The sequence below is a fragment of the Melanerpes formicivorus genome, unplaced genomic scaffold, assembly GCF_026170545.1.
Source record: "Melanerpes formicivorus ecotype bairdi unplaced genomic scaffold, bMelFor1.0.p_v2 SCAF_83, whole genome shotgun sequence".
NCBI lineage: Eukaryota > Metazoa > Chordata > Aves > Piciformes > Picidae > Melanerpes > Melanerpes formicivorus.
In genome coordinates, this window is record NW_027142435.1 from 1,009,605 (window position 1) to 1,023,309 (window position 13,705).

General features: G+C 65.3%; 2 protein-coding genes across 4 annotated transcripts; both read right to left on the reverse strand.

Annotated features, from left to right (window-relative positions):
- Positions 1-705: 705 nt before the first annotated feature.
- On the reverse strand, positions 706-5,993 carry HAPLN4 (hyaluronan and proteoglycan link protein 4). 2 transcript variants are annotated; one of them, XM_068164826.1, is made up of 5 exons: positions 5,862-5,993; positions 5,456-5,573; positions 4,643-5,005; positions 3,434-3,736; positions 706-1,950 (listed from the first exon to the last, which is right to left on the reverse strand). In XM_068164826.1, exons 1-5 carry the CDS (start codon positions 5,880-5,882, stop codon positions 1,610-1,612), a joined length of 1,146 nt encoding a protein of 381 aa, XP_068020927.1. In that variant the 5' UTR covers positions 5,883-5,993; the 3' UTR covers positions 706-1,609. The 2 variants fall into 2 exon arrangements, with proteins under 2 accessions (XP_068020927.1, XP_068020926.1); XM_068164825.1 differs by lacking the exons at positions 706-1,950; positions 5,862-5,993 and having other exon boundaries at positions 2,817-3,736; positions 5,456-5,654.
- A 1,509-nt stretch (positions 5,994-7,502) lies between these two features.
- On the reverse strand, positions 7,503-11,744 carry TM6SF2 (transmembrane 6 superfamily member 2). Of its 2 annotated transcripts, none has more exons than XM_068164824.1 (10): positions 11,611-11,744; positions 10,392-10,495; positions 10,181-10,278; positions 9,897-10,000; positions 9,395-9,477; positions 9,166-9,290; positions 8,959-9,060; positions 8,767-8,859; positions 8,558-8,677; positions 7,503-8,206 (listed from the first exon to the last, which is right to left on the reverse strand). In XM_068164824.1, the coding sequence occupies exons 1-10, from the start codon at positions 11,700-11,702 to the stop codon at positions 8,000-8,002; spliced, it is 1,128 nt and encodes a 375-aa protein (XP_068020925.1). In that variant the 5' UTR covers positions 11,703-11,744; the 3' UTR covers positions 7,503-7,999. The 2 variants fall into 2 exon arrangements, with proteins under 2 accessions (XP_068020925.1, XP_068020923.1); XM_068164822.1 differs by having other exon boundaries at positions 10,392-10,498; positions 11,611-11,743.
- Between the last annotated feature and the right edge of the window lie 1,961 nt (positions 11,745-13,705).

Here is a 13,705-nt window from a genome sequence, read left to right on the forward strand (position 1 = left end):
TCACCACCACTCAATGAATGCTCAGCAAAGCTGATCCCTCCCCAGCCCTGGTGCTCATGAATCACCCTGGTGATGTCCCCAGAGGTGTCACCAGTGGGGAGCAGCGTGGCCACAGCTTCCCCTGCCAGCCCCACTCGGATGCTGATGAATTTATCCCTGGTGCTGCCTGTGTTCCATCAGGGGTGCAGGGGCTGCAGCCCCCATCCTGGCTGCCATCCATCAGAGTGTCAGCTCCTGGCACCCACAGTCCCCACTGTCCCCTCCTGGGTGTCCTGGCGGCCACAAGTGTCACATCCCAGCAGCTATTTATTGTCTCCAACGCTGGCAGGCACCGAAGGTGATGAATGGCCAGGACTCAGCTGCACCAGGCATGGAGGAACCCCCAGCCCCTTTGGCGTGGGGAACCCTGGGGTTGTGCCCTCCCCACGGTGGCTCCTGGTTGCTGCCAGCTCCGTGGTGCCCAGAGGTAGCTCTGCTGATGCTGCTCCTTGGATCTGCTCCTGATAGCTCCGAGAGGATGCTGCAGCTGGGCTGCTCCCAATGCACCCAGCTCCAGCTGTGAGGGTGGGCACAGGGGGGCCAGGGGGATGGGGAGCTCTGAAGGGCTTTCAGGGGCATGGCACAAAGTCTCTTAGGCACTCAAATGCCCCTTGAGGCTGGCACCAGCAAAGGAGACACAAGAGCCCAGCTCAGCTCTCAGAAGCAGCCGAAGCTTTTATTTCATCTACGTCCAGCTCAGGAGCGCCAGGGCTGCAGAAGCCTCAGGGTGGTGCCCAGCCAGGTGGGCACAGGGGATGGTGCCCACCCACCACCTTCCTGCCCATGGTGCTGGCAGCTTCTGCCCCAAGCCAAGCATGAAGGAGCTGCCCAAGCCCCTGGGGGTGCAGTGTGTGGCCCCTTGGCTCACCCAGCACCAGCCCCATGGGGTGGCAAGCAGCTGCATGCGGGTGCTGGAGGGGCTGTGGGTGCTCCCCCAGCCAGCCAGGTCGAATGAAGCCAAGCCTGGTGCCCCCATCCCTCACCCTAAAGCCTGCCCAGTGCCAAGGAGGGGGGTTGGGTATGAAGAGGAAGTCCATGGCAGGTCAGTCCCCCTGCAGAGACCTGCTGCCCCCACCATGCTGGTTGCCCACGGCAGCTCCTGGCGGGGGTTGGGGCTGCACGGCCCCGGGGAGAGCGCAGAGCTGCGGGGAGGACATCGAGGCGGGGGGAGGTCCTCAAGCCTGCTTAGCTCCGGGTGGGCTTTTAGCACATGCAAGCCGCTGATTGAGAAGCAAGAACTGGAGTAAACGGGGAGCCAGCCCTGGATCCGAGCGCAGGCTCCTGAAGTCCTTCCCCTCCCGCTGCCTCAGTTTCCCCAAGCGACCCCGGCCTCTGTCCACAGCCCGCGGCACCAGCGCCACAGCGGGCAGCACACTGGCACCACGGCGGCACCGCAGCGGGCACCTCTCCCAGTCCATCGCGGGGGCTGCCCGCAGCTCCCCACGCTGCCACGTCCCAGCAGGCAGCCACGCCGGGGAGCCCAGCACAGGGGCGAGGGTGGGATGACGTCCCCCCTACAACCAAGTCTGGGGGCGGGGGGGCATTGCTCCCGGTAGCGAGAGAGGGAGCCTCACACGCGATTGGGGTGCCCCCCGCCAGCCAAGCCCTTCTCTGGGGGGGTCTCCCCGGCCGCTTTGAAGCAGTAGACCCCGAAGAGCTTGTACTTCTTGTCGGGGAAGCCCAGGTTGCGCACGCCGGGCTCGGCGCCGCCGCAGCGGGCGCGGGGGTTGACGATGGGGTAGCGAATGCTGCCGTCCTCCAGCCAGCCTGCCTCGCAGCGGTCCAGCAGCTGCAGCTTCCAGGCGGCGTAGAGCTGCCCCACCTTGGCCACCGCCGCGCCGTTGTTCTTGCAGGCTTGCACCGCCTCCGGGTAGCTCAGCTTGCGGTAGGTCTTCAAGAAGTAGACTTTGCCTGGGGGGAGTGGAGGAGGGAGGGAAGGAGGACTCGAAGCAAGGCGGGGGGGGAGGGGTTGGTGTTGGGGGATGTGGATGAGGTGTCCGGGTGGTGACACCGAGTTGGGGTGGGGCTTGGCTGGATGGTAAGGAAAGGTCTACAGAGCAGTCTGGGTGGGTTGGGTTGGTTCACAGATGCAGAACATCATAGTTCTGGGTTGGGTTGGAAGGGACCTCAAAGATATCCAGTTCCAACCCTCCCTGCCACGGGCAGGGACAGCTCCTCCTAGCCCAGGATGCTCAAGGTCTCATCCAGCCAGATGTGGTTGGTGCTGGCACCTGGGGGGAGTGGGAGGTGTGTGGGATGTGGTGCAAGCCTTGTGAACTCTCCCCAGCACGTTTTGGGGGGCTGGGGTGATGGAGGGGATCAGCTGGGGAGGCTCTGGGGAGGCAGCACCGTGGTGAGGGCAGATGGATGGGGGCTGCACTGGTGGTTGGTGATGGCTCCTGGTGCTGATTCCAGCTGCTATTCATCCTGCTGCCACCATTAAACAAACATCAGCAGAGCCCCCCCCAGCCCCCAGGCTCTGCCAGCCAGGAGGAATTTACAGAGCCTGGAAGCCTTCCTGGCTCCCATCTGTCTTGTGTGGCCCTGGCCTCATCCATCACCCAGCACGCTGCCTGCTGCAGCTACCTACATCCCTCGCTCCTGCTGGGAGAGGATGGGGCTTGCTAAACCCAGGTGTCTCACCCCAAAAAGTGACGGGGCCAGATCCTGGTCCTTGCTAGAACCCCAGCTGGATGTGCTGGGGAGCCCAGGGCAGGGCCATGCAGCTGCATCCTGCTCCCCCTGGGTCACAGAGGGACAGAATGTCTGGGGTTGGAAGGGACCTCTGAAGGTCATCCAGAGCTGTGCCCTGCAGCCAGCAGGGACAGGTACAGACACAGCCCTGCAGGAGGTGGTGGAGTGGTCATGGTGCTGTGGGGTTAATGGTTGGACTTGATGATCATAGGATCATCATAGGATGGGTTGGGTTGGAAAGGACCTTAAAGCTCTTCCAGTTCCTACCCCCTGCCATGGGCAGGGCTCTCTCCCACTACATCAGGTTGCTGAAGGCCTCATCCAGCCTGGCCCTGAACACCTCCAGGGAGGAGGCAGCCACAGCTTCTCTGGACAATCTCTTCCAGTGCCTCACCACCTTCCCAGCAAAGAACTTCCTCCTTACCTCTGATCTCAATCTCCCTTCTTCCAGTGTGCAGCCATGACCTTGGAGATCTTTCCCAACCTTCAGGATTGATCCCCAGCTCCATCAGGCTGCTCAGAGCCCTGTCAAGCCTCACCTTGAGCACCTCCACGGACGTGGCCTCCACTACTTCCCTGAGCTGCCTCACAGTACAGAGCCTCTTGCTGTCCATCATCACGGGAACCTTTCTGACCTCCCCAAGCCCAAAGGGGAGAGCTCCATGCCTCAGCCTCGCCCCCCTGAGCCCCAGAGCCTTACCATTGAGGTTGGAGGTGAAGCAGAAGGCGTCGTAGTGCTCGCTCTCCTTGTGCCGGTAGCCGTAGTTGCGGACTCCCACCGGAGTGTCCTTGCGGCCGCACTCCTCCCGGGGCCGGGAGATTGGATACTGCACGGAGCCATCCTCCAGCCAGCCTGCGTTGCACCAGTCCATGCCCTCCAGCCAGGCCTGGTGCAGCTGGTCGTGGGAGGCCAGGATGCCATCCTGCTCCAGGCACGCCTGCTGGGCCTCGTGGAAGTTCAGGGTGTAGCGGCCCAGCCGTGGGTGGTAGGGGAAGATCACACCTTGGGGGGTGGAAAGAGGAAGGGCTGGGCTGTGGGGTGGCCTTTCTCCCATCCCATAATGATTGGGGTCACCAGCTCGAGGCACTGGGAGTGCCTGTGCCCTAGCAGCTGTGGGCTGGGGGGTGGCTGTAAAGCCTGGTGAGGACAAGCTGCCCTTGAGCCTGCTCAGGGAGTTTGGATGCCTCCAGGCTTGGCTCAGAACCACATCCTGGTGATCCCCACATGGGGACACCCAAAGTGGCAGAATCCCAGCAGGGAGGGGCTGGAAGGGACCTCTGGAGCTCACCCAGTCCAACCTCCCTGCTTCAGCAGGGCTCCCACAGCAGCTTGCCCAGGAGCACAGTGCCCAGGGGGGGTTGGAAGCTCTGCACACCAGGAGACTCCACAACCTCTCTGGGCAGCCTGCCCCAGGCCTCCAGCAGCCTCACACCAAAGGAGTTTCTCCTCCTGCTCAGATGGAACCTCCTGGGCTCCAGTTTGTGCCCGTTGCTCCTTGTCCTGTCACCACTGGAAGAAGCCTGATCCCGTGTCCCGTGTTGATCAGCTTTGCTCAGATCCCCCTCAGCCTCCTCTCCAGGCTCAGCAGCCCCAGGTCCCTCAGCCTTTGCTCTCCAGAGACATTCCAGCCCCCTCAGCATCTGTGTAGCCCTTTCCTGTTCCCTCTCCAGCAGTTCCCTGTCCTTCTTGACCTGGGAAGCCCAGAACTGGACCCAGTTCTCCAGACAAAACCTCACCAGGGCCAAGTATGGGGAAAGAAGAACCTCCCTTAACCCGAGGGCCACAGGCTCCATGCCCTGCAGGAGACCATCGACCCTCTCGGCCCCAGGGGCTCTGGCGTTCACCATCGACCCGGCCGCAGCTCATCCCCACCCCTCTCCATCCTGCCTGGCTCAGCCAGGCGGCTACCTTCCAGGTCCAGCTTGACCATGCCGGCGTCATCCTCCAGCTCGTTGGTGACCTCGCACTCGTAGCGGCCGTAGTCCTGCAGGGTGACGTTGCGGATGATGAGGGAGGCGTCCCCCAGGCCGTCCTCCTGCAGCGCCGTGCGCCCCCGGTAGCTGCCGAACGCCCTCCGAGCCTTCCCCAGCGCCACGAAGACGTCCACGAAGGCCATCGGCTCCGTCACTTTGGTCCACTTGAGGCGGATCTCGGCCGGGTCGTGGGCGGAGACGTCGTAGTGGTAGCGGCAGGGGAGGATGATGGTGCCGCCGCGGTGTGTCACCACCTTCCCCGGCGCCGTCTGCACCACCACGGCCCCGCTCTCACCCTCTGCCGGGGACACGGAGCTCAGGGCACTGCCTGTGCCCAGGGCTGGCTCCACCTCCATCCCAGTGAGACCCAACAGGCGGGCAGGACCCGCGGCGGGGGCAAAGCCGCGGGTGGTGCGGCTCGGGGACCACTTCTGTGGCAAATTTCTCTCTTTTGGGGACTTTGCAAACCCCGAGGAGGGTTGGGCAGCTTCTGGCCAGGGCAGGAAGGACGCCGTGGATGTCCCTCAGCCCCTGGTCGTGCTTTAATGGTTATGAAACCAAACAGCCTGAGGGCTGCAGGACAGATGCCCCAATCCCACCCTGCCCCATCCCACCCAACTGTCTTCTCCTGTCCCACCCCACCCTACCCCACCCCACCCCACCCAACTGTCTTCTCCTGTCCCATCCCACCCTACCCCATGCGGGGGTCCATGCCAGCCCCACACTGGGGACCCCCCACCCCACTCACCCATCACGTGCACCACCTTCTTCCTCCCGCGGGTGCTGGGCAGCGCATCCGAGGCCAGGACAGAGGCAAGGAGCAGCAGAGCTGCTGGGCCAGCGGCCCAGGGGCCTTGGGGACGCATCTGGGGGGGGAGGGGGCAGCAGAACCGCTGAGCATCCTCTGGACCCTCCAGGGAGGGACCCCACAACTCTGCCTGAGCCCCAGTTTCAAAAGCCCCGCCCTCCCCCCCCCCCCAGCAGTGGCGGTGGTGCCCACTCTGCACCCTATGGTGCTGTCACCCCTTGTGGGGGAGCCCCACGCCCCATTTCCCACCCCAGCCAGGGAGGGGGGGACCAGCAGCGCCGGGTCCTTGCCTGCTGCCCCAAGGACCGCCCCCCCCGGGCTGTGCCAAGGCTGAACTCCAGTTCACCTGCTCGGTTACAGCCCCCATGAATATTTCATGGCACCGCGGCGGGCTGGCTCTCCTGGCATGGTTCTGGCACCGCTGGCACAGCCGGAAACTGAGCTGATTGGGGGGGGTCGGATGTGGCTGCTGGACCCACCGCACAACACCCCATACCCCCCCCCCCCCCCCCGGGGACAGCCGGAGGGAAAGGTCTCCCCCGAGGGACCGTGACCCCCCCACCCCCAGCTGAGCTCCGTGTCCTCGGAGATGCCCCAGGACCCAGCCCAGGAGCCTGGATGTGCTCCCCCCGCCCTCAGCTGTGGCAATGAGACCCCCACACACCGCAGGGGGAGAAGGACAGCCACCCCTCGTCCTGTCCGTCCCCCCCGGGAGCACCGGGGACTGGGCAGGGGGCAGAGGGACTGGGTAGCCTCACCCGGGGGTCTCGGTGCCCGGTTGGGTGGCAGAGGGACAAGGGCAACGCAACCCCGGGGGTCTTGGTGCCCAGTTGGAGGAATTGGGAGCGGGACAGCCCCCTCTGGGGTCCCGGTGCCCTGTCGGTGGGTAGGGGGGCTGTGACAGACAGTTCGGGGGCCCGGTGCCCGGCCCCGGGGCAGAAGGATCGGAGCAACCTCCCCGGTGGTCCTGGTGCCCGGTCAGAGCGCAGAGGAACCGGGGCAGCCCGGCTGGGGGTCCCGGTACGCAGTTCGGGTCAGGGAAGCAAACCAGTCTCCCCGAGGGTCCCGGTGCCCGGTCGGGAGCGGAAGGGCCGGGGCTGTCCCCGCAGTGCCCGGTCGGGGCAGGGGGAGCGGAGCAGCCCCGGCCCCCCCGCGGTGCGGTGTTGCAGTGCGGGACACTGCGGCGGCAGCCCCGGAGCTGCGGGACGCCGGTGGCCGGGAAGCGGCAGCGCAGCGCAGGGCGGAGGAGAACCGGCCCGGCCGCCGCACCGGGAGCAGCCCCTGCCCGGGGTCCCGATCCCGAGGGGTGGGAACTGTCCCGACTCCCCCCGGTCGCAAGGCAGGGAACGGAGCCTCCGCAGCTCTCCCCACCCCCGCTCCGCACTTACCGTGTGTCCGCCGGTGCCAGCCCACGGGAGGGGCCCGGCCGCAGGAGCGCTCCGGTGCCGCCGGTACCGCCGGTGCTGCCGGTGCGGCTCCGCGCAGGGGGCGGCACCGGGAGCTCGGCCCGGCCCTACCCCGGTTCCCCGCGCTGCGCAGGGCCGTCGGCTCGCCAAGGTCACCGGTCCGCTCGGCGCTGGCCCCCGGTGCTCCCCGGTACTGCCGGGACCCCGGGACCCCGCGGAGTAAGAGAAGTTTTGCCGCTAAATCCCCCCCAGACCCCACAAGGGCAACCCCACCCTGCAGCCAGCACCCCCCCGTCCCACGTCACACCCACCCATGGGCACCCCCTGCCACCTTTGCCCACCGGCGGGCACCCTTGGCACACTCAGGGGCACCTCTTTCCCTGCCCACCCCTAGCAAGGGCAGCACAGGCAGCAGGAGACCCCCAACGCCCCCAGCCTCTGCACCCCAAAAGCCAGGAGGGGACAAAGCCAAGACGGGAGGAGGTCAGGAGCTGCCCCAGCCCCGGGCAGGGGGTGGGGGATGTGGAGGGGCTTGGGGCTCTGGCGTGGGGGTGACCCCCGAGCCGCAGCCGGGGCAGGGCTTCAGCAGCCACAACTTTGCTCCTTTATTTTGTAAACAGTTCTCCTGGCATGGTCACACTCGGGGGGGGGCGACCCCCACGGCCCCCAGAGACCTACTGGGGAAGGAGTCCACAGCTTCCACCCCCCCACCACCCCCCCCTTCCAACCAGTGAGCTCCATCCTCGCTCCCAGCCTGGGCACCATGGCTGCAGGGGGGCAGCCCCAGAGCACCCCCAGGGGCTTCTCCAGGCAGCCTCGAGGACCAGAGCATCCCTGGGGACATCTCTGCCAGCTGGGTCCCAGCTGCAGCAGGGAGATGGGGGCCAGGCAGCAGCCCCCTAGGTTGGGCAGGGCACTGCTGCCACTGCTGCCACTGCTGCCACTTGGCACCACTAATGTCACTGGTGCCACTGGTGTCACTTGGTACCACTGGTGTCACTGCTGCCACTGGTGCCACTGGTGTCACTTGGTACCACTGGTGTCACTGGTGCCACTGGTGTCACGGGTGCCACGGCTGTCACTGGTGTTTCTTGCTGAAGTGTGAGCTGGCAGGAGCGGAGGGCAGGAAGAACGCTGGGCAGAGCAGGCAGCGGAGGGCCAGGAGCTGAGGCACCAGGGCGTAGAGGAGGTTGGAGAGGAGGAAGCTGCCCCAGGCGTCCTCGGGGGTCTGGTAGGGGAAGGGGGTTCGGCCGTGCAGCGAGGAGCCCACGTGGGAGAACTGAGCCTGGGGACACAGGGCGAGGGGGTGGCACTGGGAGGATGCCCAGCGGTGCCCACCCAGGCACCAAAGGGTGTCCGGAGGAGCACAGCCCCGCGTCCTGCCTCTACCCCCGCAGGTCCTGCAGCCTATTTCTGTGCAGCCAATCCCTGGATCCGCTCAGATCCGCCGAGGCCAAAGCAATTAGCGGGCAGCGGGGGTGGGAGCTGCTCCACATGCTGCTGAGGGCGGGGGCGGATCTGTGTCCCCCCAAAGGCTCAGCCCTGTCCCCCCACTTGCTGGGCCCAACCCTGGGGTCCTCCCTGGACCGGCGGTGGGGTCCCGCTGTGGTCCCCCCAGGGATGGGTCACCGCCTACCTGCGCCACAGCGCCGGCGAACACCAAGCTCCAGTCGGGCAGCCAGGAGCAGCCAGGCAGCAGCAGTCCGTAGATGCAGAGGAAGAGGAAGGGGAGGAAGTAGAACAAGTAGATCAGCATCTGGGGGGACACAGACACACGCATGGAGAGGGTCACCCCAGCCCTGGCAGCGCCAGGGGGGCTCCAGCCCCATCTGAGCCCCCACTCACCTGCACTTTGGGGTAGGCGACAGGGTCCCGCAGGTAGGGCTCCTGCTGGTAGCCGTACTCGAAGCAGGAATCAGCCGGGCAGTCCAAAACCACCTGGAGATGTGGAGGTGGCCATGGGGCAGGTGCACCCGCACCCCCCCCCGGGACGCCCCCAGCCCCTGCAGGACCCTGGGGAGGGGTCCCAGCACGCACCATGCCCCTGAAGAAGGTGAAGGCAGCGGTGAGGAGCAGGAGCAGGAGGAGCAGCACGTCCAGGGGCCGCCGGTACAGACGCTTCCCTTGCTCCTCTGCAATCTGGGGAGGGGGCAAACCGCTGGATTTTGGGCCCTGCACCCCCTCGTACTGCCCCGGGATGGCTCCCAGCGCAGATCCCTGCCCCAGACCCAGCTCCCAGTTCACCTTCTCGGGGCTGAGGCCGGGCAGGACCTTGGGCTGCTGGAAGAGCTTCATCCCAGCCCAGATGGGGATGAGGAGGTAGGGCAGGTTGAGGAGGAAGCCAGGGCTGAGGTCGGAGCTGTATTTCCCTGGGGAAGGAGAGCACAGGGTGGGGGCACAGTGGGACAGAGGCAGCCTGGAGGGATCAGCAGGGGCTGGCTGTGGAGCTGGATCTCCTTCCACATTCCCATACCTAGCAGGTTCCCAAGGAGGAAGACCACGATGCTCATCAGCAGGGAGCCCAGCCAGAAGAGACCCAGGCTCCTGTAGCTCCTTCTGCAGGGGCAGTGGGGGTCAGGCAGCTCTGCAGGCTCAGAGCTCCTCCTCCTCAAATCTGGGGTCCTGCTCACCCATTTGGGACCCTCCCCACGAATGTGGGACCCTCCCCGTGAATTTGGGACCCTCCCCATGAATTTGGGACCCTCCCCGTGAATTTGGGACCCTTCCCATGAATTTGGGACCCTCCTCACGAATTTGGGACCCTTCCCATGAATTTGGGACCCTCCCCACGAATTTGGGACCCTCCCCACAAATTTGGGACCCTCCTCACCAATTCGGGTCCTTCCCCACAAAATTGGGACCCTCCTGGTGAATTCGGGACCCTCCTCACAATATTTGGGACCCTCCTCAGAAACCTGTGGCCCTCCCACCCCCGGGAGCCCCTCCTCGGCCTCCTGCCCCCCAGCCCTGCCCACCTGTGGCCGATGGCAGCGATCATGGCCAGGTAGAGGCCGTAGTGGACGATGCCATCCCAGTAGCAGATCATGATGCCGTGAGCTGTGCGCAGGTAGGGCTCACCCTGCCCGGCCACAAGAGAGGAGGCCACATAGGGGGGGGGGCAGGCACCTCCCCACGCCCCCTCCCCAGCGGCAGGCAGCTCCATGCGTGGTCCCTCTGCAGCAGAAGCAGAGCTGGGAGCTGGAGCAGCATCCCTGGGCGCATGGAGCTGGCCCAGGGGAAAGCCCAAGCCTGGAGGTACCTCTCTGACATAGACCTCCATGAAGCCAGAGATGAAGCCATCCTCCTCCAGAGAGACGATCAGGTCGACGACAGAGATGAAGGAGAGCACCACAAAGACTGGGGGACAGCCAAGCAGCTCTGGGCATGTCCTCCAGCTCTCCCCAGCTCCCAGATCTGTGCCCCCTGCCCCATGGTGGGATCGATCCTCACCCCCCGGGGGGGACACTCACCACAGAACAGAGGGTTCTGGAAGTGGCTCACTCCAGTCACAAAGAAGATGATGAAGAAGAGGATGATGAGCACCAGCAGCTCTGTCAGCACCAGTGCCAGGGGGCTGCTGCAGGACAGTTGGAGAGCTTCAAGCAGCTAGGCACAGCTGGGGGGGGGTGAAGCCTCATTTCCCCCCATCCCCTCTTTGCCCCCCTCCCCCTCCTTTTGAGAGGTCTCTGCTGGAGCAGCAGGAGCAGCAGGAGCAGGTCACAGTGCCCAGGGGAGGTTGGAGGCTCTGCAGAGAAGGAGGCTCCACAGCCTCTCTGGGCAGCCTGCTCCAGGCCTCCAGCAGCCTCACACCAAAGGTTTCTCCTCCTGCTCAGATGGAACCTCCTGGGCTCCACTTTGTGCCCCCTGGCCCTTGTCCTGTCCCTGGGCACCACTGACAAAAGCCTGGCCCCAGCCTCCTGCCCCCCAGCCTGGAAGCATTGCTCAGCACTGCTCAGATCTCCTCAGTCTGCCCTTCCCTACCCTCCCTGAAGAGGGGAGCCAGGAACCAGGGAGGTGCTCACTCACGCTGGGGGAGTGGGGCTGCCAGGGACCCCCCTGTGCCACACGTTGTGCAACGAGCCTGGGCACCCTCTGTGTGTGTCCAGTGCTGATAACAGGACCCAGCAGCCACCAAGGCAGCCAGGATCCACCACAGCAAAGTCCCAGCTCCCAGTGGCCTTCCCATGGGCTCAGCCAGGGCAGGAGAACTGGGACTGAGCCTCCTCCCCTGCCCCAGGCTGGACCCCAGGCCCAGCACAGCCTCAGCACTCTGCCCTGGACACCTCTCCCCCTCCCCAGGTCCAGGTGGGACCCAGGGGTCTGTCCTAGCTGGGATGGTTCCCATCCTCCTTGGACAGAGGCTTAAACTGGGTCAGATTGGATCCTTCACCCCAGCCTGAACCGGACCCAGCACCCAGAACAGCAAAGGACAGGACTCAGCATCCTGCCCCGGACACTGCTGCCCCCTCCCCAGGTCTGGGTAGGACCCAGAGGCCCACCTCGGGTGGGAGGGTTCCTCGGGCAGAGCCTTGTCCTGGGCCCGATTTGGTGCTCCCATCCCAGACTGGAGTCAGGATCCAGGACCCGAGCAGCACAGGACCCAGCAGCCTGCCCCGAGCTGGCCCTCAGCATCCCAGCCCCAGAGCTGTGTCCCAGGTCCCCAGAGCTTGGTCCCAGCCCCACACTCACTCGGCCAAGGCGGTCGCACTGTTGACACCGAAGGCCACGGGGATAGCGAGCAGGGAGGGGGCCAACACCCCCGGCACGGCCGGGAGCTGCATCCCCGGCCCCGCTGCCGCCGCCGCCGCCGCCGCCGGACTTTGGCCCCGACGGCAGCGGAGAGGCAGCGCCCTTAAAGCGCCAGGAGCAGCCGGGGGGAAGGTCCCGGGGGGTGTAAGCGGGAGCTGAATGCGTCCACCTCCATCCCAGGGTCTTTGCTGGTCCCCCGAACAGCCCCAGCGGCGCTGGGGGCTGTGGTGCAGGGGATAAAACCACTCCAGAAGGGGTTTGAAAGCTCAGGGAGGGACAGGGGGTTGGTGGTTGCCTTCCCCCCACAATCGACTGAGGAAACCTGAAGCCCTCAGAAGAGCCAGGGGGAGGACACAGCTCTGCAGATGTGAGAGAGGAAGAGCAAGGAGCAAAGCAGATGAGAGCCACCGGCTCAGCCCTGCCCTCGGGAACGGACTGGAGCCAGCGGAGCAGCAGCTTCCAGCTCCCTGTGTGCCGCTGGGAGCCCGGCGCTGCCCGGACCCCGGCGCTGCCCCGAGCGGCTCCCCTCACGCTCTCTGCTCAACACTTGGGCGGCTGAGGGCGATGAGAACCAGAGCAGCCCTGCAGGGAAGCACTGCGGGGTGCTGGCGGGTGAGAAGCTGGAGATGAGCCAGCAATGGGCAGCCACAGCCCAGAGAGCAGAGCAGAGCCTGGGCTGCGGCAGGAGCGGCGTGGCCAGAGCTGGAGAGAGGATCCTGCCCTCGGCTCAGACCTCACCTGCAGTGCTGTGGCCAGACGTGGGGCCCTCAACACGAGGAGGACAGAGAACTGATGGAGAGGGTCCAGAGGAGGCCACAAAGATGATCAGAGGGCTGCAGAACCTCCCCTCCCAGCCTGGAGAAGGGAAGGCTCTGGGGAGACCTGGGGGCAGCCTTCCAGTAGCCGAGGGAGCTCCAGGAGGGCTGGGCAGGAGCTGCTTCCAGGGGCAGGCAGCAGCAGGGCAAGGGATTGAAACTGGAGCAGGGGAGATGCAGGCTGGACAGGAGGGTGCTGGAGCACTGAAGAGGTTGCCCAGGGGGCAGTGTAGGCTCCCTGGAGTCGTTCAGCCTGCTCCCCTTGGCAGTGCCCTGCTGACTGCAGGGGCTTGGCCTGGCTGAGCTCTGAGGTCCCTTCCAGCTGGATGCATTTTGTGATTCTAGGATTTTCTTCCCCCTGGGCACACTGAGGACCTCCCCCTGCTGCTTAGCAGCCCCCAGCAGAGCTGCTCAACCTCTCCCCCTCCTCACAGCCCCTTCCCAGCAGTGCTGCTACGTCACCTCACTCTTTTGCCCTCTTGCTTCAGAGTCCAGGGCTGAGCCAGCAGCTCTGCCCTTTGCCCTGGGCTTGTTCCATGGAGCTCAGCTGCACCCTGTGTGCCTCAGCAGCACCCAGCTGGCTCAGCACCACGGAGGGGGTGCTCAGGAAGGGGTGCTCAGGAGGGGATGCTGAAGGGGAGCAAGCCTGTGAGCAAGCAGGGCTCAGTCCTGGGGCTTTGCAGCTGAGAAGCCACCCAGAAGCCAGCCCCTGGCAGAGGAGCAGCACAAAGAGCAGCTGGCACCCTGGGGAAGCAAAGGGGGAGCTGGGGGGAAGTGGTCTCTTGTCCCAAGGAAGGAGGGAGGGGAGAAGAGGCAATGGCCTTCACTTGCCCCAGGGGAGGCTGAGGTTGGGCTTAAGGAGAAACTTCTTGACTGGAAGGGTTGTTGAGGCCTGGCCCAGGCTGCCCAGGGAGGGGTAGGATCCCCAGCCCTGGGGGGCTGTCAAGGCCAGGGAGAGGTGGTGCTGAGCTGGCAGTGCTGAGCTGGCAGTGCTGGGTTAAGGCTTGGACTCAAAGATCTTAAAGGACTCCTCCACCCAGACCCAGTCCCTGATTGCCAGGGCAGGAGCTCTGCGCTGGAGCTGCTCAGTGCAGGGGGGTGCAAGGTGCTGACTCCTCCTGGTGCTGCTCACAGCAAAGCCCTCAGGCTCCAACTGCTTTTATTTGACCCTCTGTGGTTAAGAAGTTAACAACAGAGAGCCACAGCCCTGGGGGTTGGAG

What these genes read in the sequence shown, in the direction of transcription:
- HAPLN4 (XM_068164825.1), bottom strand. Translation starts at nt 5,573, where the DNA reads ATGCGTCCCCAAGGCCCCTGGGCCGCTGGCCCAGCAGCTCTGCTGCTC. An exon ending in GAAGGTGGTGCACGTGATGG is followed by an intron (nt 5,006 to 5,455) that starts GTGAGTGGGGTG and finishes TGTCCCCGGCAG; the next exon opens with AGGGTGAGAGCGGGGCCGTG. An exon ending in GGTCAAGCTGGACCTGGAAG is followed by an intron (nt 3,737 to 4,642) that starts GTAGCCGCCTGG and finishes CCACCCCCCAAG; the next exon opens with GTGTGATCTTCCCCTACCAC.
- TM6SF2 (XM_068164822.1), bottom strand. Translation starts at nt 11,702, where the DNA reads ATGCAGCTCCCGGCCGTGCCGGGGGTGTTGGCCCCCTCCCTGCTCGCT. An exon ending in AGTGCGACCGCCTTGGCCGA is followed by an intron (nt 10,499 to 11,610) that starts GTGAGTGTGGGG and finishes ACTGTCCTGCAG; the next exon opens with CAGCCCCCTGGCACTGGTGC. An exon ending in TCGCCGGCGCTGTGGCGCAG is followed by an intron (nt 8,207 to 8,557) that starts GTAGGCGGTGAC and finishes CTGTGTCCCCAG; the next exon opens with GCTCAGTTCTCCCACGTGGG.